The sequence below is a fragment of the Cucurbita pepo genome, chromosome 6, assembly GCF_057944985.1.
Source record: "Cucurbita pepo subsp. pepo isolate OVF chromosome 6, ASM5794498v1, whole genome shotgun sequence".
In the NCBI taxonomy this organism is placed as follows: domain Eukaryota; kingdom Viridiplantae; phylum Streptophyta; class Magnoliopsida; order Cucurbitales; family Cucurbitaceae; genus Cucurbita; species Cucurbita pepo.
This window is the reverse complement of record NC_141803.1, coordinates 16351298-16371900: the sequence shown is the minus strand read 5'-3', so window position 1 is coordinate 16371900 and position 20603 is coordinate 16351298. Positions and strand designations below refer to the sequence as shown.

The following is a 20603-nucleotide window of genomic DNA, read 5'->3' as shown; positions in this document are numbered from 1 at the left end:
TGCCTTTTATTTTCAAGGTAATGTAACCGTTGAAAAAAAAAAAGTTCGTTAGAGAATTCGCGAGAACTTCGATGAGTCGCCTGAGTTTTGGTAGCCCTAATCATTTACACATTTTGCCCCTCATGTTTCACTCCATACAGTTGTGAACAACTGAATATCTCCTCATTCGAGTCTCAGCCCCATATATTTTTGACAGAGTGAAGCTTAATATCTCCTCATTCGAGTCTCAGCCCCATATATTTTTGACAGAGTGAAGCTTAATTAACCATTTGAGCTCATTGGTGAACCTCGAATCTACTGTGTTACACTAATATAACTGCCTAAGTCCACCACTAGTAGATATTATCCTCTTTGCGCTTTCCCTTTCGAGGGAGAGATTTCCACACCCTGATTAGTGTAACGACCCAACACATTTACTAGGGAGAGATTTCCACACCCTGATTGAATCTACTGTGTTACACTAATATAACTGCCTAAGTCCACCACTAGTAGATATTATCCTCTTTGCGCTTTCCCTTTCGAGCTTCCCCTCAATATTTTTTAAACACATTTACTAGGGAGAGATTTCCACACCCTGATTAGTGTAACGACCCAAGTCCATCCTCTTTGCGCTTTCCCTTTCGAGCTTCCCCTCAATATTTTTTAAACACATTTACTAGGGAGAGATTTCCACACCCTGATTAGTGTAACGACCCAAGTCCACCGCGAGCAGATATTGTTGTTAGACGAACACTACAATGGTATGATATTGTCCACTTTGAGTATAAGCTCTCATGGCTTTGCTTTGGGCTTCCCCAAAAGGCCTCATTCCAATGGAGTTAGCATTCCTCACTTATAAACCCATGATCATTCCCTAAATTAGTCGATGTGGGACTTCCATCATCCAACACCTCCCCTCGAACAAAGTGCGCCTCCCCTTAATCGAGGCTCGACTCCTTTGGAGTCTTAGTCATTTTTGACTGCCTTCGAGGAGGGGCTTGGCTCCTTTTCTTTAGGAGTTCTTTGTTCGATATTTGAGGATTTACCAATTTATTGGCACGACTAAGTTTAGGGCATGGCTCTGATACCAGGTTAGACGAACACTACTCTCCACAATGGTATGATATTGTCCACTTTGAGCATAAGCTCTCCTGGCTTTGCTTTGGGCTTCCCCAAAAGGCCTCATTCCAATGGAGTTAGCATTCCTCACTTATAAACCCATGATCATTCCCTAAATTAGTCGATGTGGGACTTCCATCATCCAACAATTGTCACCTTTGGACTTTCCCTCTCGAGCTTCTCCTCAAGGTTTTTAAGAAAGAAAATTTCTCCCTAGCACGAAAGCTCAAAAAGGAATGAGCTTGAGCTAACACTTTCTCTCCCTCTCGCATTAACATGGAACACAACTTGTCAAGAAGCTTCATGGGCAGCTGATTCTCAAGTAGCAACATATCTCGCACAACATCCTCGAGTGACAACATCCATAAAGATGAAGGTTTCAACAAAACTTGCATAAATAAACAACCATCCAAGATCATGAGCTCCAAAAATTTGGCATCAGCTGCGGTTTGAATGTGTTTGCTATTGCCTTTGCTTTCAAGATGGTCTGGAAGATTTGCCAAATGGGATTTTAGATTTTGGGTAATCTCGATCCCTGCATCCTTATCCCATGCCACCCCTCCATTACTCTTGTGACCTACTAATTTAGTATTAAATTATAGTTTACCATCTATATCATATTTGATTAATATTTATAACGACAAGTAGTTTCTTTTGCTTGACATCCAAGAATGGTCTCATTCTGAGACGACCAGATCCACCACTAGCAGATATTATCCTCTTTGGGCTTTCCCTTTCGGGCTTCCCCTGAAGGCTTTAAAACGCGTCGTCTGCTAGGGGAAGGTTTCCACACCCTTATAAATGGTGGTTTGTTCTTCTCCCCAACCAATGTGAGACATCACAATCCAGATCCACCGCTAGCAGATATTGTCCTCTTTGGATTTTTCCTTTCGGGCTCCCCCTGAAGGTTTTAGAACGCTTATGCTAGGGAAGGTTTCCACACCCTTATAAATGGTAGTTTGTTCTTCTCCCCAACCAATGTTTGGGCTTTCCCTCCACCGGTAGCAGATATTGTCCTCTTTGGGCTTTCCCTTTCGGGCTTCCCCTGAAGGCTTTAAAACGCGTCGTCTGCTAGGGGAAGGTTTCCACACCCTTATAAATGGTGGTTTGTTCTTCTCCCCAACCAATGTTTGGGCTTTCCCTTTCGGGTTTCCCCAGGCTGGACGCATCTGCTAGGGGAAGGTTTCCACACCCGATTTGTTCTTCTCCCCAACCAATGTTTGGGCTTTCCCTTTCGGGTTTCCCCAGGCTGGACGCGTCTGCTAGGGGAAGGTTTCCACACCCTTATAAATGGTGGTTTGTTCTTCTCCCCAACCAATGTTTGGGCTTCCCTTTCGGGTTTCTCCAGGCTGGTGGTTTGTTCTTCTCCCCAACTAATGTGAAACCCAGGCTGGTGGTTTGTTCTTCTCCCCAACTAATGTTTGGGTTGTTCTTCCCCCCAACCAATGTTTGGGCTTTCCCTTTCGGGTTTTCCAAGGCTTTAAAACGCGTATGTTTGGGTTGTTCTTCTCCCCAACCAATGTTTGGGCTGTTCTTCTCCCCAACCAATGTTTGGGCTTTCCCTTTCGGGTTTTCCAAGGCTTTAAAATGCGTATGTTAGGGGAAGGTTTCCACATCCTTATAAATAGTGGTTTGTTCTTCTCCCCAATCAAGGTGAGACATCACAATCCACCCCTCTTCGGGCTTCCCCTCAAGGCTTTAAAACGCGTCTTCTAGGGGAAGGTTTCCACACCCTTATAAGTAGTGTTTGTTCTCCTCCCCAACCAATGTGGGACATCACACATTCAAATTCCAGCAATTCTCTTTTTGCTTTGCTTACTCAATTTAATTATTCTCATTTAATTTCCGACATTTCTCTTTTTCCTTTGCTTACTCCATTTAATTATTCTCATTTAATTTTTAGATTTCTCTTTTCCTTTGCTTACTCAATTTAATTATTCTCATTTAAATTCCCCATTTCTCTCTCTCTTTTTTCTTACTCAATTTAATTATTCTCATTCCCTAAAATTAATGAAAATAAGTATAAATTGAAATATTTTAAATTTTTAAAAAAATCTAAAAAATATCCTTAAAATATGAAAAAAAAAATTTAGTTTTAGTGGAAAAAATATCATTAAACTTTCAAAACAATTTAAAAAAAATGTTTTTAAAAAATTTGGTTTTAAACATTTTTATAAACTGCAAAAACACATTTAAACTTTTTAAAAAACTTTATAAATACCCTTATGGTTATTATGACGTTTCAAAAATATTTATGAACTTTCAAGGTAACATTAAGAAATTTGGAGATAATCACTGAGATATGATAGATGGTTTTCGTAAAGCAATTCTATGTTTGGTGAAATCTTAGAAATTTTCTTTAAATAAATGAATTTAATAAAATTATATAAACTTTTAATCGTAAATATTTAATAAAACTTACCAGTCAAAAATAAAATCCACCAATTATATTAATTGAGATAAGTACAATATAAAATTATATAATTGAAAAAACGAAAATAAGTCAAAAGAGTTATAAAAAAAAATAATAATAATTGTAACGACCCTAAATTTCTACTCATTCAGAGTCGTTATTAATGTTTCATGCTTTGCTAAAATGCGGAATCTAACTCTTAAAAGAAAATATCATCTGCAATTTAAATGTTGAAAACATTTAAGAAAACATATTCGTGTTTTACGTATTTAAATACGAAATATTGAAATTTAGAGAAAATAAAAACAAGTACAAAATAATTTAAAATGATAAATGCAAAACAACCTTTTCTAACTTAAGACTAGGAATTTAAATACGAGTGTATGCACGTGACACAGTCTCTGCTGCGATGCCGCCACCCCCCATACATGTGCGCCTTGCCTTTACCTGAAAAAATGATGTGGCACACGACCTGAGTATTTCTAAGAATACTTAGTGAGTGGACCCTCTATAGGGGTCATGCAAATGCAAACCTATGCAATCATGCTCTTGGGACCTATCTCTATTCTCTAAGGGTGGCCTTCCGTCTCGGACTAATATAGATGTGTAGTACTTTCCTACACACGACCCACACGTACGAGTGTGAATCCCTCTGGGGCCTGGAGGTCAGCGGAACCCCTTGGTGTCTTGCTCCCCATGAACACCCTCATCATCATACTCGTTTGATATTTATATTTCATCTTATCATCTCTTATGACACAACCCTTTAGTCTCATCTCTTTGTTAAATTAAGGAACACATGCTCGTTTGATATTTATATTAATATCATTTTTATGCTCTTAGGGTTGTGTCCTATGTCGGTCTATGCTTAATATGGAAAATATCAACATATTAAGACAAACGTCATGCAATCATCATACTCATCATATCGCCAAAAAGTGCATCAAGCCTATCAAGTACGCCATATATTAAACTATATATATTTCGCACATCATCAAGCATCTTAACTCTACTGGTTGGAATTGGATGCCTCCCTAACTTCTAACCTTCAAAAAGCTACCGTCAATATCGTCAAGTTTACTCAAAGTATTTTATCTGCCAACTATGAAGGATATATCCAGATGATAAATTTCTGAAACCATGTATTTGAAGTTGTATTAAGTTGTAGACCATATTCGGGTTGCAAGCTCTTTATATCTTGCAAATGATCACGTAATTCTTGGTTGTTGGTTTTCAAGTGTTGCATTACTTCTTTGTCAAGCAGATCCAATGCTTAACAATGGTCAGTCTGGAAACGATGAATCAAGAAAATCCATGCTCGAAGACGTACTCTGAAAGATAATCGAGAAAGTGGTGAGAGATCATGAAAATAAGATTGACGATGGGTCTTCGAGTGATTAGTTATTGAATCGATCGGGTTCTTTTCTAACGCCCTCTCTTTTAGTTGGAGATTGACAAGTAGTGTTTGGTTATTGCTCATTCTATCGAATGTTTTATTATATAATGAATACTTATGTGATGTGTGCTACTATGTGGATTCAAATTGCATCAAATCTAAGCATAGTAGATATTAAATTCCTACTTAGATATGTGATTAAGGAAGGAAATTTGCTCCAAATTGTTTGGTTTGAGAAGATTGACGTATATGAGGATGAGGAATCTCTTGGGATTTAAGTCATAAAAGCCTTTGTAATTAATGATTATTATTTTTAGTAATGAATTATATAATAAAAGTTAGGATCATGTACAAGAAATAACCTATATAGTCTATTGATACCGCTCAAAGTAGTTCTTTTATAGACATACGAGTGGGATATCTTATACAATGAGTTTGTACAAGATTGAACCTCAAAATATTTAATCTTTATTTATAAATTCATTAATTGAGAAGATTATTAATTCATAAAAAAATCATATGTGACTCGATCTTAATCTTGAGTGAAGTATGAACTTTTGTCTATAAGAAATTTTCTGGTTGAGTCCTCCTATTAGCTCATAATATCACTGAAGGATCCATTTATTTGAATGAAAAATTTGAAAGGTTCTTCGAATCAATATTTAATATATCAGGTATGTTACATACAAAAAAGAAAAATATATTTAATTTATAAGGTTCAAATCAATATTTAATATAGCCAAAAGTCTCATGATTTTCGACTAGTGAAAATATGAATGTCTTTACACGACAAAACCCATGCCCTATCCCTTTTTAACTAACTTCCACACCCATCTCGTCATTCAACATATTAGTAAGTTCGGAGAGAGTAAGAATATCTCGGAGAAGAGAGAGAAACAAAATTCTAAGGTTAGAGCGAGTTAGGCCAAGAAAATAACCCACCTAAGGCCGCGCTCATACCACGAAGCCCACAATCTACTTCTCGGCCTAGACACACTACAACAGTACACGATCCAACAATCACGGGTGGCCCACGATTTGGACGGCCTAGTAACACCGATCCACATGCCCGAGAAAAGCAACCTGAGACTCGTGCCTCGACCCGATTAGCAACTCGGGTGCGCGTCAATTCCTCCTAGCAACATGTGTCATCACCTATTTCTACCGATTCCTTCGACTCAGTTGGCTTAACGCAGCTTGGCTTGGCTCGACTTCTCGTCTCAAAATTTGGTCATTCGGCTTGGTATAGACTATTTGATACTCATTTCTACACTTTTTACCCTCCCAGAGTACAATTCAACCTTATTTAAGGCGATTATGGTCGGTATAATGCTCAATTCCTCAATTTAAGTTAGGTTAGATTAGGACACTATAGCTACTAAGGAAATTGAGTAATTGTTCTAATAGGAGGTCTCTCGGCAACACTTGAAATGTGCTTGAAAGGATAGGCTCAACATTTATTTTAGGGAGAACGTTGGCTAAGGCCAACCAAGTAAGTGGTCTGACTATCGACATGTTTATAAGTTTATGTTTGAAGGATGATACATGTTTCGCGGTTCTGCACGTGTCATATACTTGATATGTGTGAAATGTTTATGAAATGATATGACTATGATATGTCTGTGATATGATATGACTAGGATATGATATGTTAATGTTATGACATGTGGTGTGATATGATGTACTAATGATATCATATATGTTATGGTGTAACACGTTTGTCGATATAATACATGTGACATGCTTTATGATATGATACGTGTATGATATAATATGATATGTTGAAGGACATGTTATGTGCATGACATGACATAACAAGATGTATAGTATGAATGATACAATATTCAACCCCGATACATGTTTTAAAGGCTATGTTGTAAAATGATATGATATGAAGGGAAAATGGAATGATTTACATGGTTTAATAAATGAAAAAAATGTTGGGACCTCATGCATCGGGAAATTTCTCCGTTTACGATGGGTACAGATACATACATTACAAAAAGAAAAATGATTATTATGTTTATCATAATACTACAACGGTCACTATTCCTATTGGGTGTTCGACAAGAGCACGAGAGAATGCTAGTCCGACATAGAATAGTCACTTAAGAGAATACTAATTTAAATAATAGGTCTCATTCATGATTGTATGTATTTGCATCTAACTCCCATAGTGGGTTCACTTACTAAGTATTTCTTAAGGTAGACTTAAGATACTCAAATCACGTGCTATTTTTTTTTTTTTTTTTTTTTGCATTTTTTTTTTTTTTTTTTTTTTTTTGCAGGTAAAGGCAAGGGTCTCGTGCACAATTGATGGATGCATCACAACTTTAAAAACCATGGCACATGCATAGGGTAGTTGTATTTAATTTTGTAGACTATAGGTTAGTATAGGGTATTTCTGTTTTATTTTTACTCACATTTATTTTAATTTTCCGTTGATTTGTTTTAAAAACCTTTTATTAAATATGTAAGTCCATAAAAATGTTTTCTTATTATGTTTCGAATGATTATTTTCGCATAAAATAGTTAGGTTATGTATACGGGAGCGACTTTAGGTCAATAAAAATCTAAGGTCATTACAATTGATACCAGAGCTCTAGGCTTTGATCTGCAACCTTCATTGTATGGAATGACATCAACAAACGTTTCTTCTTCTCTTTTCTGCACAAACTTGAATTGTTCTCCTTTTTCCTTTTTCAGCCTTGTATAGCATTCATTTTGGAATGTCCAAGACGTCCACATCTATAACATTCCACCTTAGACTTGTCAAAATGTCCTTTGCCTTTGTTGTCATAATTGCCTCTGATTAGATCTGATGACCTGCCAACATGATAAGATAAGGGATCAATACAAGGGGAATAAGATTCGGATTACCTTGTTGATCGAATATCTCAAGGCAAGAACACTTGATTGAGATTCGAATCACTCCACAAGAAAGATCGATCATGTCTAGCTTGAATGATTCTTGTTGATCAAATATCTCAAACACTTGTTTGAGATTCGAATCACTCCACAAGCAAGATTGATCATGTCGAGCTTGAATGATTCTACATGCAACCTAAACTATATAGAATTGCAAAGAAACTTAGCCATTGGCTAAAGAAAAGCACAAATGCTTCTTTTAATATATTTTCCAAGTCTGCTTACAAATACAACATACACGACTTTATATAGCCTAAAAAATGGAACTATTAAAAAATTGTAACATTCATACTTAATGGCCATAATTAGCCATTATGTAATTGAAACCTAAAGTAAATAAAAACTCTTAAACTACATTAATGAAATACAATAACTCTAATTGTAATCCACCCAAAATTTATCACATGAAACTTCATTCTTCTCCAATGTGACATGAATTGAAATATCTTTTGATGATTTCAACAATATTTTCTATACATCTTCATTGAAGTATATTGTATGATTGATGTCTCTTGGTTCATATCACAACATCTCTACTTCTTTCTCAACCGCTTCTTCCACGACCTTTGCTTGTTCCTTGCCCTCTACCTCTGGAGCTTGAAGCTTCACCTAGTGTGGATATCTGTAAGGCTGTCATCTCCTGTATTGCACTCGTGCGATTGGGCTTCTGCTCATGCACTAACAAGGAGCTTTGAAGTTCATCAATTTGCATCTTCTCGACATTGTTTGCTTCTTCACTAGAACATACAATATAATAAAACTTTGGAGTTAGAGATCGCAAAATCTTTTCTACAACTTCAACATCAGAGATTGAATCACCCTGCATCCTCATTTTATTTGCAAGACTTATAACCTTGCCAACATAATTATTCATTGTTTCTCCCTTTTGCATTTGGAGAATTTCAAAGTCTCTTCTAATTGTTTGAACTTGAGCATGCTTTAGTCTCGTTGAGCCTTAATACTTCCTCTTCATTTAATCCCAAATCTCATTGGACGTCTTCTTCTAAAGCATCGTTTCTAAGATATTTTGATCAATGGACTGAAATAAATAGTTCTTGACTTTTAGGTTCTTCAACTTTGATGTTGCCAACTGTTGTTGTTGAATAGTTGAGAGTACCTCACCTTCACTTGACTCTTCATAACTCGTCTCCACCATATCAAAGAACTCCCTTGATTTGAGGAAAATTTCCATCAACATTGTCCAATGATCATAGTGACCATCAAATCTTGGGATGACAGGTTGAACTCTGATACCATTTGTTGGTGATCGCAGAGAAATTTGGTAGAACTTTAGGAGGAGAACTTTACGTTACTAGAAATGATGCTAAATTGTTTTTCTACATTTTCCACCAATGCCAACATATGTATATATAGGTAATTTCATTTCCCAATACCATTCATGATCCAAAAGTCATACGCCTAATTAAGTATGATTCATGTATAAACCAAAACCATGCACTTAATTAAATATGAACTAATGAACCTTCATGTACCTGTATCTGTTCATACAAGTATTTATTATACATGTACCTATACATGTATCTATAAGTAACCCTTTAACATGAATTGCATGATGATGGCAAATTCTATCACACATTTTTTTCCTACACATATATCTTGTTTTGGAATGCAATTTTGGAAGACTTTCTATGCACGTACAATAAAGATGATGAATTGGAAAGTTTTGGAGACAACTTTGGAGCTTAGAAGATAAATTTTTGAAGCTCGAGATTGTGAAGAGATAATGTCAGAGATAGGATATCTCCACACAACACATAAATAATACGATAAGAAAACAAAATAACTAAAACATGATTGAAACCAAAGCATATGAGTGGCGGTGTTGGATCAAGATCGACGTGGAAGGTAGTAGCCATACACTCCATATACGGTTTGGATAATAAGGAACGCAAAACCGATCAAAGCAGAAAGAGTAGAGATAATCGTCCACGGACTTTGAAAGTTGACATCTTTGAGAGTCGTCCACCATATTCTCCATGGCCTTTTACAATGCTCATTCACTGAATTGTAGACGTAAGTGTAGTGGCCCCACATGCCCAAAACCTCACCTTTGGCTAGCTGATTGAATGAATCTACCTCATCTTTCTCCATTAAATTACCCATCAAGATTACGAAAGAGTCTACTATGTTATCAATCCCATAAAGTTTCTCAAATGCCATCGCGTTCAATAATCCCGATTCAATATGAGCATTCATTTCGATGAACGGGAGGCTTAACACACCTCGTTTTCGATCAAAATACACGTCCATAAGGTTACACCCTTTCTTGAACTTGATCCCAGCTTTATGGAAGCGTGTGGCTAGTTGAATCTCATGACCCATTCCCAAGTGGCTTCGTTGAAGTGGTTTCCATTCGTTCCCCTTGTAGAAAACCAATTCCGCCCTATACATATCTAGAAGGTGCGAGTAGTCTCTCTCCAATAACGTTTTCTTTACATCCGTGGGTAAGTTCCTGAACTCCCAAACAAGTGATTTGACCTTCTGTGCATGCATCACAACCCGTGTTTCAAATGATCAAACATAATTATATTAGTTAGAAGCAATAAGATGGTAAATAAAATAGTACTAATGTAACGGCCTAAGCCCACAGTTAGTAGATATTTTTTTTCTTTAGGCTTGCCCCTTCGAGATTTTCCTCAAGATTTTTAAAACACGACAACAAAACTCCTATCAATAATAAAGAAAACAAGAGAAAAGTAGCATTATACAAAAATCAAAGAAAAAAAGTAGTTAAATAGAAGATTCAAGAGGCCCCTAATGATCAATATAAATACGAATGAGCCGACTTGATATTTGGACATTATAACTACAAAGAAGATTTTTTGGATTTTGATTCTTTCGTATCTTTATGCTAGGGATAAGTTTTTACACCCTTATTAGTGTAAGGGCCCAAGTCCACGGCTAGAGTGTCGGCTAGGGAGAGGTTTCTATAGCCTTATTAGTTTAAAAGCCCAAGTTCACCGCTAGCCGATATTGTCCTCTTTGGGCCAAGTCCACCTCTAGCATTGTTTTCTGGGCTTTCCCTTTCTAGCTTCCATTCATGGTTTCCACACGCTTATAAAGGGGGAGGTTTCCACACCCTTATAAAGAATAAAGAATGCTTCGTTCTCCTTCCCAACTGGAAATCGCTCCCTAGCAGACGAGGGGAAGCTCAAAAGGGTGTTAGGAACCACAACTCACTCTCATGGCTTTGCTTTTGGTTTCCACAAAAGGCCTCATACTAATGGAGATGTAATCCTTACTCATAAACCTCGCTCATTCCCTAAATTAGCCAACGTAGAACTCCCTCCCACCTCCCACCTCCCACCAAGGTAGGACTCCCTCCCAACCATCTTCAACAAAGGAAAAGCCCAAAGAGAACAATATCTGCTCGCGTAGGCTTGAGCTATTACTACTGGAAAGTAAAAGTAGAAATAGACATGCTTTGTTATGCTCCGGCATTGACATCAAATAAAGCTTGTCAAGAAGCTTCATGGGCAGCTGATTCTCGAGCAGCAACATATCTCGTAGTACATCCGTAGTAGTAAATTTCGATACATCGGTATCCTCCAACAAGACTTGCATCATTAAACAACCATCCAAGATCATAACCTCCAAAAACTTGATTGGTTTCTTTTTCCATTCATCATCAAGTTTATCATATGATCTCTGCAGATCTTCCAACATGTCCCACAGCTCATTCACGATGTCTTCAACGCACAACCCGCAGCGCCTTTCGAAGTAGCGAAGCGCCAAATGTTTCATCTTTTCCATGGGAGACAAATGCAGTTCCCCGTGGTGGTATGGCCCGAACGATACCCGCTTCGGCTTGAATGCCTTTGGATGAACCTTCTTTATATGTTCCGGTATTCTATAGATTGAAGCTCCATTGCCTTTCCTTTCAAGATCATCCGGAAGATTTTCCAAATGGGAATTTAGATTTTGGGTAATAATCTCGACCAATGCATCCTTGTTATGTAGCCGTGACAGCTCCATTACTCTTAAGACCTACCCTCTATTGTGTATATATAAATGACCCTTAGTTTCGTTTGCTTGACACCCAAGAATGTGTTTCATTGAAATTCCCACATTTCTCTTTTTCCTTTGCTTACTCACTTTAATTATTCTCATTCCTTAGAATTAATAAAAATAGGGTTGAAAAAATAATCATAATTTTCCTCCCCTCGAATAAAGTACGTCTCCCCTTAATCGAGGCTCGACTCCTTTTCTTTTGGAGTCTTAGTTATTTTTTACTATGCCTTCGAGGCTCACAAACTTTTGTTCGACATTTGAGAATTCTATCAACATGGTTAAGTTTAGGGCATGACTTTGATACCATGTTAGATGAACACGACTCTCCATAATGGTACGATATTGTCCACTTTCAGCATAAGCTGTCATGGGTTTGCTTTGGCTTCCCAAGAAGGCATATATCAATGAAGATAGTATTCCTTCATCATTCCCTAAATTAGCCAATGTTGGATGAAACCCTAAATTAGTCAATGTAGTACTTTCATCCAACACGGGCTTGTTTAAAAAAATACCATTGAACTTTTAAAAAAGTTTTAAAAAATACCGTTAGTATTTTTTAATCAAAATACTAACGTTTTCATCCAAAACTAACGTATTTTTTTAGACATTTTTTTGAAAGCTTAAAAATATTATTAAAATTGTTTAAAATTTAAAGTATTTTTTAGACGAATTTTGAGATATTTTTATGTCGTCCAAAATTAATGTTTGAGTATGTTTTTAATAAATTTTAATATATTAAAAATTATATATTAAATATAAAAAGGAGTCCGCACAACCCACGCACCCCAGACTTACGTTGGCCCAGCCCATAAGGCCCCAGTCCGCATCCAAGCTCGACCCAACATTTTGCGGCCTGTACTCGTGACCCGGCAACCCGTGCCTCGATCCCGACGTCGACCCACGTCCCTCGACTTAGCACGTGCCTAGCATGTGATCAGCTCCTCAACTGCACTATTTTTGGATTGACTTTGTGGCTCCATTAGCTTGACTTGGCAGCTCGCTTCGACTCGGTTTGACGGCCTGGCCGCTTGAATTCTTGGCTTACGTGGCTCGATATACAAATTTTTATACCGTTTTCCAGCCATTTTGGCCTTAGCATTTAAGGTTAGTAAGACTCTTATTTAAGGCCAGTTTAAGGGCTTATATTGAAATTAATCTATCATGTTTAGCTAAGATATTAATATGCCCTAAGTATGTCATATGAATTGATATAGGTGAGAACTACGCGTTGGAATATAGTTTTTGAGACGGTTACTGAGTAATTAGTAACTTCGGCTAAGGCCAACCAAGTAAGTGGTCTTACCGTTAAAGTTAGATAATTGTATGATGTATGATGGTGCATGCCTCGTGGCTCCTGCATGCACCATAATATTTTATGCTATGCTTGTGTTCTTTATGTATTGAAATGTGATGTTATGCTATGTATGCATGTGATATCTATTATATCATGTTATGGCCAAAATGAATACTATGTAAGAAATGTTACGTCTTGCCATGTAAAGATTATGTAATGAATTATGTGATGTTTATCATGTATACATAATGCATGTATGGAATATGCCATAGATGAAATGAGGAAAAGAATGATGTTAATGCTATGTTTTAAATGTAAATTATGGGAAACTCATGCATGTATGTGTGTCAAAGAAGCATTGGAGAGCAAGTTCGCGTTTTTGGCACTGGTATCACAACGATCTCCTTGTGCAAGTTTTCTTTCCCTCATAACCTATGAGGGAAGATGAACCGGAGCAATCAAGGAGCGATTGTCGTCGAAGAAGAGTTGGACAGCGAGAATAGGCAAAACAGAAAATAAGAGAGGGAAATGCACCAAAAATCGCAATGTGTCGGGTAAGAAAAAAGGAACCCACATGAATTGGAGCAATCAATGAGCGATTGCCGTCATAAAGCATGTTGGGAGGGAGTCCCACATTGGCTAGTTTAGGGAATGATCATGGGTTTACAAGTAAGGAATACATCTCCATTGGTATGAGGCATTTTGGAGAAGCGCAAAACAAAGCCATGAGAGCTTAATATCATACCATTGTGGAGAGTCGTAATTCCTAACATAGTATCAAAGTCATGCCCTTAACTTAGTCATGTCAATAGAATCCTCAAATGTCAAACAAAGAAGTTGGGACCATCGAAGGTGTAGTCAAAACTGACTAAAGTGTGGAACAAAGGGTGTACTTTGTACTCCAGAGAAGGAGTTGAACCTCGATTAAGTGGAGGCAACAACCTCCATAGGCCTCAGAAGAGCTCTATTGTGTACTTTGTTCGAGGGGAAGATTGTTGGGAGAGATCCATAGGCCTCAGAAGAGCTCTATTGTGTACTTTGTTCGAGGGGAAGATTGTTGGGAGAGAGTCCCACATTGCTTCTCTTTTGGTATGAGGCCTTTTAGGGAAGCCCAAAGCAAATTCATGAGAGCTTATACTCAAAGTTGACAATATCATACCATTGTGGAGAGATTATACTCAAAGTTGACAATATCATACCATTGTGGAGAGTCATGATTCCTAACAGAACGAGAAAAGGCGGAAGGAAAAATAGGAGAGAGAAAGGTAAGTCACCAAAAGTGTCGAGTCGAGTAAGAAAGAAGGAACCCACAAGTTCATAAGCTCTGTAATATTTCCTAACCTGATAGTTTGTGCCCACATAGGTTGAATTGGACCTGGAATAGCAAATCTAAGCTAATTACGGCTTAAAATACCTAGGTAAGTGGCTTTATAACTGGCTTGGTTGGACGATTGTATGATATATGATGACGTTGTCTCGTTCCTTCTACACATATCATGATCAAGGTTGTTATGGTATGTTATGCTATGCCATGTTATAAGTTATGTGTAATGTGATTGTGTCATGTTTTGGAATAACGTTTATGATATTGATAATTTATGGTGTATAAACCACCATACACCATACACCATGTCATGTAAATTATATTATAAACCTCCATACACCATGTCATGTAAATTATGTTAAGTATGAAAGTTATGACAAGAATTACGTATACCTACTTCATGAGCTCGTCATATTATGAATGAATGGAGGTTTGACTTACATCAGTTACTGATGTTATGATTTTTATGAATTTATATATGTCATGTGCATCAGGATACTTTTTGTTATGACTAGTACAGACGCTTTCTTTACAATATTTATGTTCAGCATGATATTATGTGGATTTTCCCCTCCATCGTGTCTATTAATGTGAGCATACACGTATATCTTGTTTTGGAATGCAATTTTGGAAGATTTTCTATGTACATACAAGAAAGATGATGAATTGGGAAGTTTTGGTGACAACTTTGGAGATTAGAAGATAAATTTTTGAAGCTTGAGATCGCGATGATAATGTCTGAGATAGGATATCGACAAACAAATACGCAAATAATAAAAATAAGAAAAAGAAAATAACTAAAACTTGATTGAAACCAAAACATACGAGTGGTGTTGGATCAAGATGGACGTGGGAGATAGTAGCCATACACTCCGTATACGGTTTGGATAATAAGGAGTGCAAAACCGATCAAAGCATAAAAAGTAGAGATAATGGTCCACGGACTTTGAAAGTTGACATCTTTGAGAGTCGTCCACCATATTTTCCATGGCCTCTTACAATGGTTATTCACCAATTTGTAGACCGTAGGGTAGTGGCCCCACAAGCCTAAAACCGTGCCTTTGGCCAGCTGATTGAATGAATCTACCTCATCTTTCTCCAGCAGATTACCCATCAAGATGACGAAAGAGCCTACTATGTTACCAATCCCTAAAAGCTTCTCAAATGCCATCGCGTTCAATAAGCCTGATTCAATGTTAGCATTCATTTCGATGAACGGGAGGCTCAACACACCTTTGTTTTGATCAAAATCCACGTCTCTAAGGTTGCACCCTTTCTTGAGTTTGATCCCAGCTTTATGGAAGCGTCTGGCTAGCTGAATCTCATGACCCATTCCCAAGTGGCTGAGTCTCATTCCCAACTGTCCGAATATCATTTCAAAGTGTGTGAATCTCATTTCTGGGTGGCTGATTTGATGTCGTTCCTGTTCATTCCCCCTCGTAATACTGCAATTCGGCCCTATACATATCTAGAATGTGTGAGTAGTCGTTCTCCATTAACATTTTCTTTAAATAGGCGGGTATCTTCTGCGACTCCCTAACAAGCGACTTGACATTCTGTGCATGCATCACAAGGCATGTTTCAAATGATCAAACATAATTATATTAGTTAGAAGCAATAAGATAGCAAAGAAGATAGTTACAAATGTAACTGCGTAAGCCTACCACTAGCAGATATTATCCTCTTTGCGCTCTTCCTTTCGAGCTTTCCCTCAAGATTTTTAAAACACAGTTATTAGGGAGAGATTTTTACACCCTTATTAGTGTCACGACCGAAGTACACCGCGAGCAAATATTGTCACCTTTGGACTTTCTCTCTCTCGGGCTTCTCCTCACGATTTTGAAAAAGGAAAGCTAAAAAAAGAATGTGCTTTAGCTAAGTAGAGATAAGACATACTTTGTTATGCTCTCCCTCTCCCTCTAGCATTAACATGGAACATAGCTTGGCAAGAAGCTTCATGGGCAGCTGATTCTCAGGCAGCAACACATCTCGCAGTACATCCTCAAGCGGCAACGTCCATAAAGGTGAACGACCCAACAAGAAAGTAGAGATAATGGTCCACGGACTTTGAAAGTTGACATCTTTGAGAGTTGTCCACCATATTCTCCATGGCCTCTTACAATGCTCATTCGCCAATTCGTAGATGTAGGAGTAGTTGCCCCACCTTTCTAAAACCGTGCCTCTAGCCAGCTGATTGAATGAATCTACCTCATCTTTCTCCATCAGATTACCCATCAGGATGACGTAAGAGCCTACTATGTTATCAATCCTAGAAAGCTTCTCAAATGCCATCACGTTTAATAAGCCTGATTTAACGTTAGCATTCATTTCGATGAACGGGAGGGTCAACACACCTTTGTTTAAATCAAAATTCATGTCACCTTTGTTTAAATTAATGTAACTGCGTAAGCCCACTACTAGCCGATATTATCCTATTTGCGCTTTTCCTTCCGACCTTCTCCCCAATATTTTTAAAACACGTTTACTAGGAAGAGATTTTCACACTTTTATTAGTGCAATAACCCAACTCCAAAGCTAGTAGATACCGTCACCTTTTGACTTTCTCTTTCACGCTTCCCATCAAGGTTTTTAAATAAGAACCTACTTCCATTTATCATCAAGTTTATCATACGATCTCTGCAGATCTTCCAACATGACGCACAGCTCACTCACGATGTCTTCAGTGGACAATCCGCAGCGCCTTTTAAAGTTGTTAAGTGCTAAATGTTTTTTCTTCTCCAATGGCAACAAATGTGCATCCCTATGGTGATATGGCCCGAACGATATCAGCCACGGTTCGAATGCGTTTGGATTAACCTTCTTTATATGCTCGGGTATTCTATAAGTTGAACCTCCATTGATTTTGCTTTCAAGATCATCGTGAACATTTGACAAATGGGATTCTAGAGATTGAACCACTCGGTAATAGAGTGGTGACAGCTCCATTACTCTTTTGACCTACTAATTTAATAGTAAATTATAGTTTACCGTATATATCATATTTCATTAACTATTCTCATTCTCTACTCCTTTGCTTATTCAATTTAATTATTCTCATTCTCTAAAATTAATAAAAATACTCTAAAAAATACCCATAAAATTTCAAAATTTTCTATAATATTTTAAACTTTTAAAAAAATTTCTAGGAAGTTTAGTTTTAGATGAAAACCGTTAACACTTCCTTTAGAAAGTACCTTAAAACATTTTTTATAAATTTCAAAAATACCCTTACTATTAGTACCGTGTTTCAAAAATACTTAAGAATTTTCGAAAGTAACATTAAGAATTTTGGAGATAATTTCCAACCTATCTTGTAGTGCGACCAGTTAGTCTTAGCCAAATTTCTATCTAAGTCTAAATTTGATTGCTTTCATCAGTCGAATTCGTTCTCACTTATATCAAAGTTTTATCTATGTTGAACATAAACTTAATTGCCTCACTAAAAATCGATTTTTTTTTTTTTTTTTTTTTTAATATTATAAAAACAATCTTAAAACCCCATTCATTTGCATGGGATAGAGATTGCACAAAAGCCGCACATTTTTTTATTCTTGGGAAAAGACTTTTCTCAAGTAAAGTATTAAAATCTTTATCCAAAACGTAAAACAAACATTTCCTTAAAAAGCAAAGAGTAAGTAAGGTGATCATGTCCGAGAAGATGCAAGAGAATGTCGGGACCAACATGTCTCGAATTCTGGGCATGGATCATTACAAATGGTATTAGAGTCATACCTCTCCTACTAAGATGTCGTTCGGGGACGAACTAAGGCAAAAGTTGGTGGGTATATTACACTCAAGTAAAGGAAGGGTACATCTGAATGAGAGCGATCCTAGGGATAGGATGAAAAAAAAAAGTTCAAAGGAAGTGAAAGTTACTACCTGTGTTAACAAGGTGCGTCTTTCTTTTCGGTAGCTCAATAATAAGAATCTTCATGGTTAAGTGTGCTTTTCTTGGAACAATTCTATGTTGGGTGACATCTAGAAATTTTCTTGGGATGCATGTGAGCGAGGACAAAAATATGGTGGAAGAACTTGTGTTGGTATGTGAAGGTAGTTCTCATTCTTAAGAAGCAAGAATTAGGTAACATGACCATGTTGCAGGAGAATGTCAGAGCCAATAGGTGCTGAATTTGGATTTCGAATCTTAGACATGGGTCGTTACGTATTTAGTGAGCGGTGAAGGACAGTCGAATAGCGGTAGAAACGACCGACTATGTCAAGTATTCGAGTCGGTAAGCCATTGTTTTCCTTAAATTATCGGTTGAAACCATACACAAAAAAGTTTGTGTTTTGGCAATGATCTCACGATCATCTTCTAGTGTAAGTTTTCTTGCCATCATGACGTTAGAACCAGAGCAATTAGTGAGTGACTACCGTCAAAGAGGAGTCCGAGAGCAAGTTTGTGTTTTTGGCACTGATCCCACGACCATCTCCTTGTGTAAGTTTTCTTGTCGTCATGACCTACGAGAGAAGACGAACCAAAGAAATTAGTGAGCGATTGTTGTTGGAGAGCAAGAAGAGGCAAAGCGAAAAATAGGAGAGAGAAAGGCACCAAAAATTGTAATGAGTCGAGTAAGGAAGAAGAAACTTGCAGGTTCAAATTCGGGTCGATTGAATCTGAAACCTGTCATCTAATGTCCTCGCTAGCACACCGCCCGGAGTCTAGCTCTGATACCATTTGTAATAGCCTAAGCCCTTCGCTAGATGATATTATCTACTTTGGCCCGTTTCATATCGCCTTCAACCTCACGGTTTTAAAATGCATCTTCTATGGAGAGGTTTCCATACCCATATAAGGAATGTTTCGTTCCCCAATCCAAACCGTGAGGCTGACAGCAATACATAACAGGCCAAAGCGGACAATATCTGTTAGCAATGAGCTTGGGCTGTTATAATGGTATCAGAGAAAGTCACGTGACGGTGCGAGGCACTGGTCAGAGTAAGGCTAAAACCTCCCCATAGTAGACGCATAATGAGAAAGCCTAGAAGGGTAAGCCCAAAAACCTTGTGCAGAAGCACGAAAGGAAAAATCCAAAGCGGATAATATCTCCTAGCGGTGTGCTCAGACTGTCACAACCGGTATCAGAGCCAGACACCGGGTGGTGTGCCAACGAGGACATTAGGTCCCCAAGGGGGATAGATTATGAGGTCTCACATCAGTTGTAGAGGGGAACAAGTGCCACCAAGGACGCGGAGCCCTAAAAGAGGGTAGATTTTGAGATCCCACGTCAGTAGGAGAGAGAACTGAAGTATTTTTTATAAGGGTGCGAAAATCTATGGCTAACGGACACGTTCTAAAAGTGTTGAGGGAAAATCTAAAAGTGAAAGCGCAAAGAGAACAATATGTATAGTGGTGGACTAAATACATTATTATCCATTAGTACTACACCTTTAGATACTATTCCTATAACCATGGGCAAAGACTACGAGAATATTAGTATCGAATTACAAAACGAAAACACACTCGAGCACTCACCAAATATCTCGTACACCCGAATATTTAAACCTTGTCAAAATTAGTTCTAAATGAAATTAAAAATTTAATTAATAGTTTAACTAGAAGAGAATTTCACCAAATTCACCAAAACACCAACTAGTTTAAATGGATGTGTGCTTGAGCTAAGGATTTGGGCGTTGGAAAATTATGCTTATAACCCAAAACTTGTGGTTGAAGTTGTTAATATGGTGGATGGGAGGACATGGTCTTTTGCGAATTTCTCCGATATTTGGTTTATATGTCTTCCGTTTCTCTTTTATACGGTGATTCTCTCTTTGTTATAAATCTCTCTTTTCCTGTGTTCTACCCTCTCGGGAAGGGAAGGAAGCAAAAGAATAGGTCGCAGATGATGGTCATGGTAGGTTTAAGGATCTTACGTAGTTGAATGAACTCCTCTATAATATTTCATTACCTCTCGTGGACTCCCTCAATCCATCGTACTGGAGTGAAGAACGATTAGAGTCATATTCTATTCTTTATACAATGTTCATAGCGGAAGTATTTTGTTTCAAATCAGTTCTTCCTTGCATTCACTTTGATCCACTTCCTCAATGAAAAGCAAGTTCTTACCACTTTGATCACTTTGTTTTGGAATGCAATTTTGGAAGATTTCTATGTACG

The 20603-nt window shown here is 37.5% G+C and overlaps 1 protein-coding gene across 1 annotated transcript; it reads right to left on the bottom strand.

The window, feature by feature from the left end:
* Positions 1-9404: 9404 nt before the first annotated feature.
* On the bottom strand, positions 9405-11831 carry LOC111796797 (UPF0481 protein At3g47200). The gene is made up of 2 exons (XM_023679556.2): positions 11280-11831; positions 9405-10337 (listed from the first exon to the last, which is right to left on the bottom strand). The coding sequence occupies exons 1-2, from the start codon at positions 11829-11831 to the stop codon at positions 9684-9686; spliced, it is 1206 nt and encodes a 401-aa protein (XP_023535324.2). The 3' UTR covers positions 9405-9683.
* Between the last annotated feature and the right edge of the window lie 8772 nt (positions 11832-20603).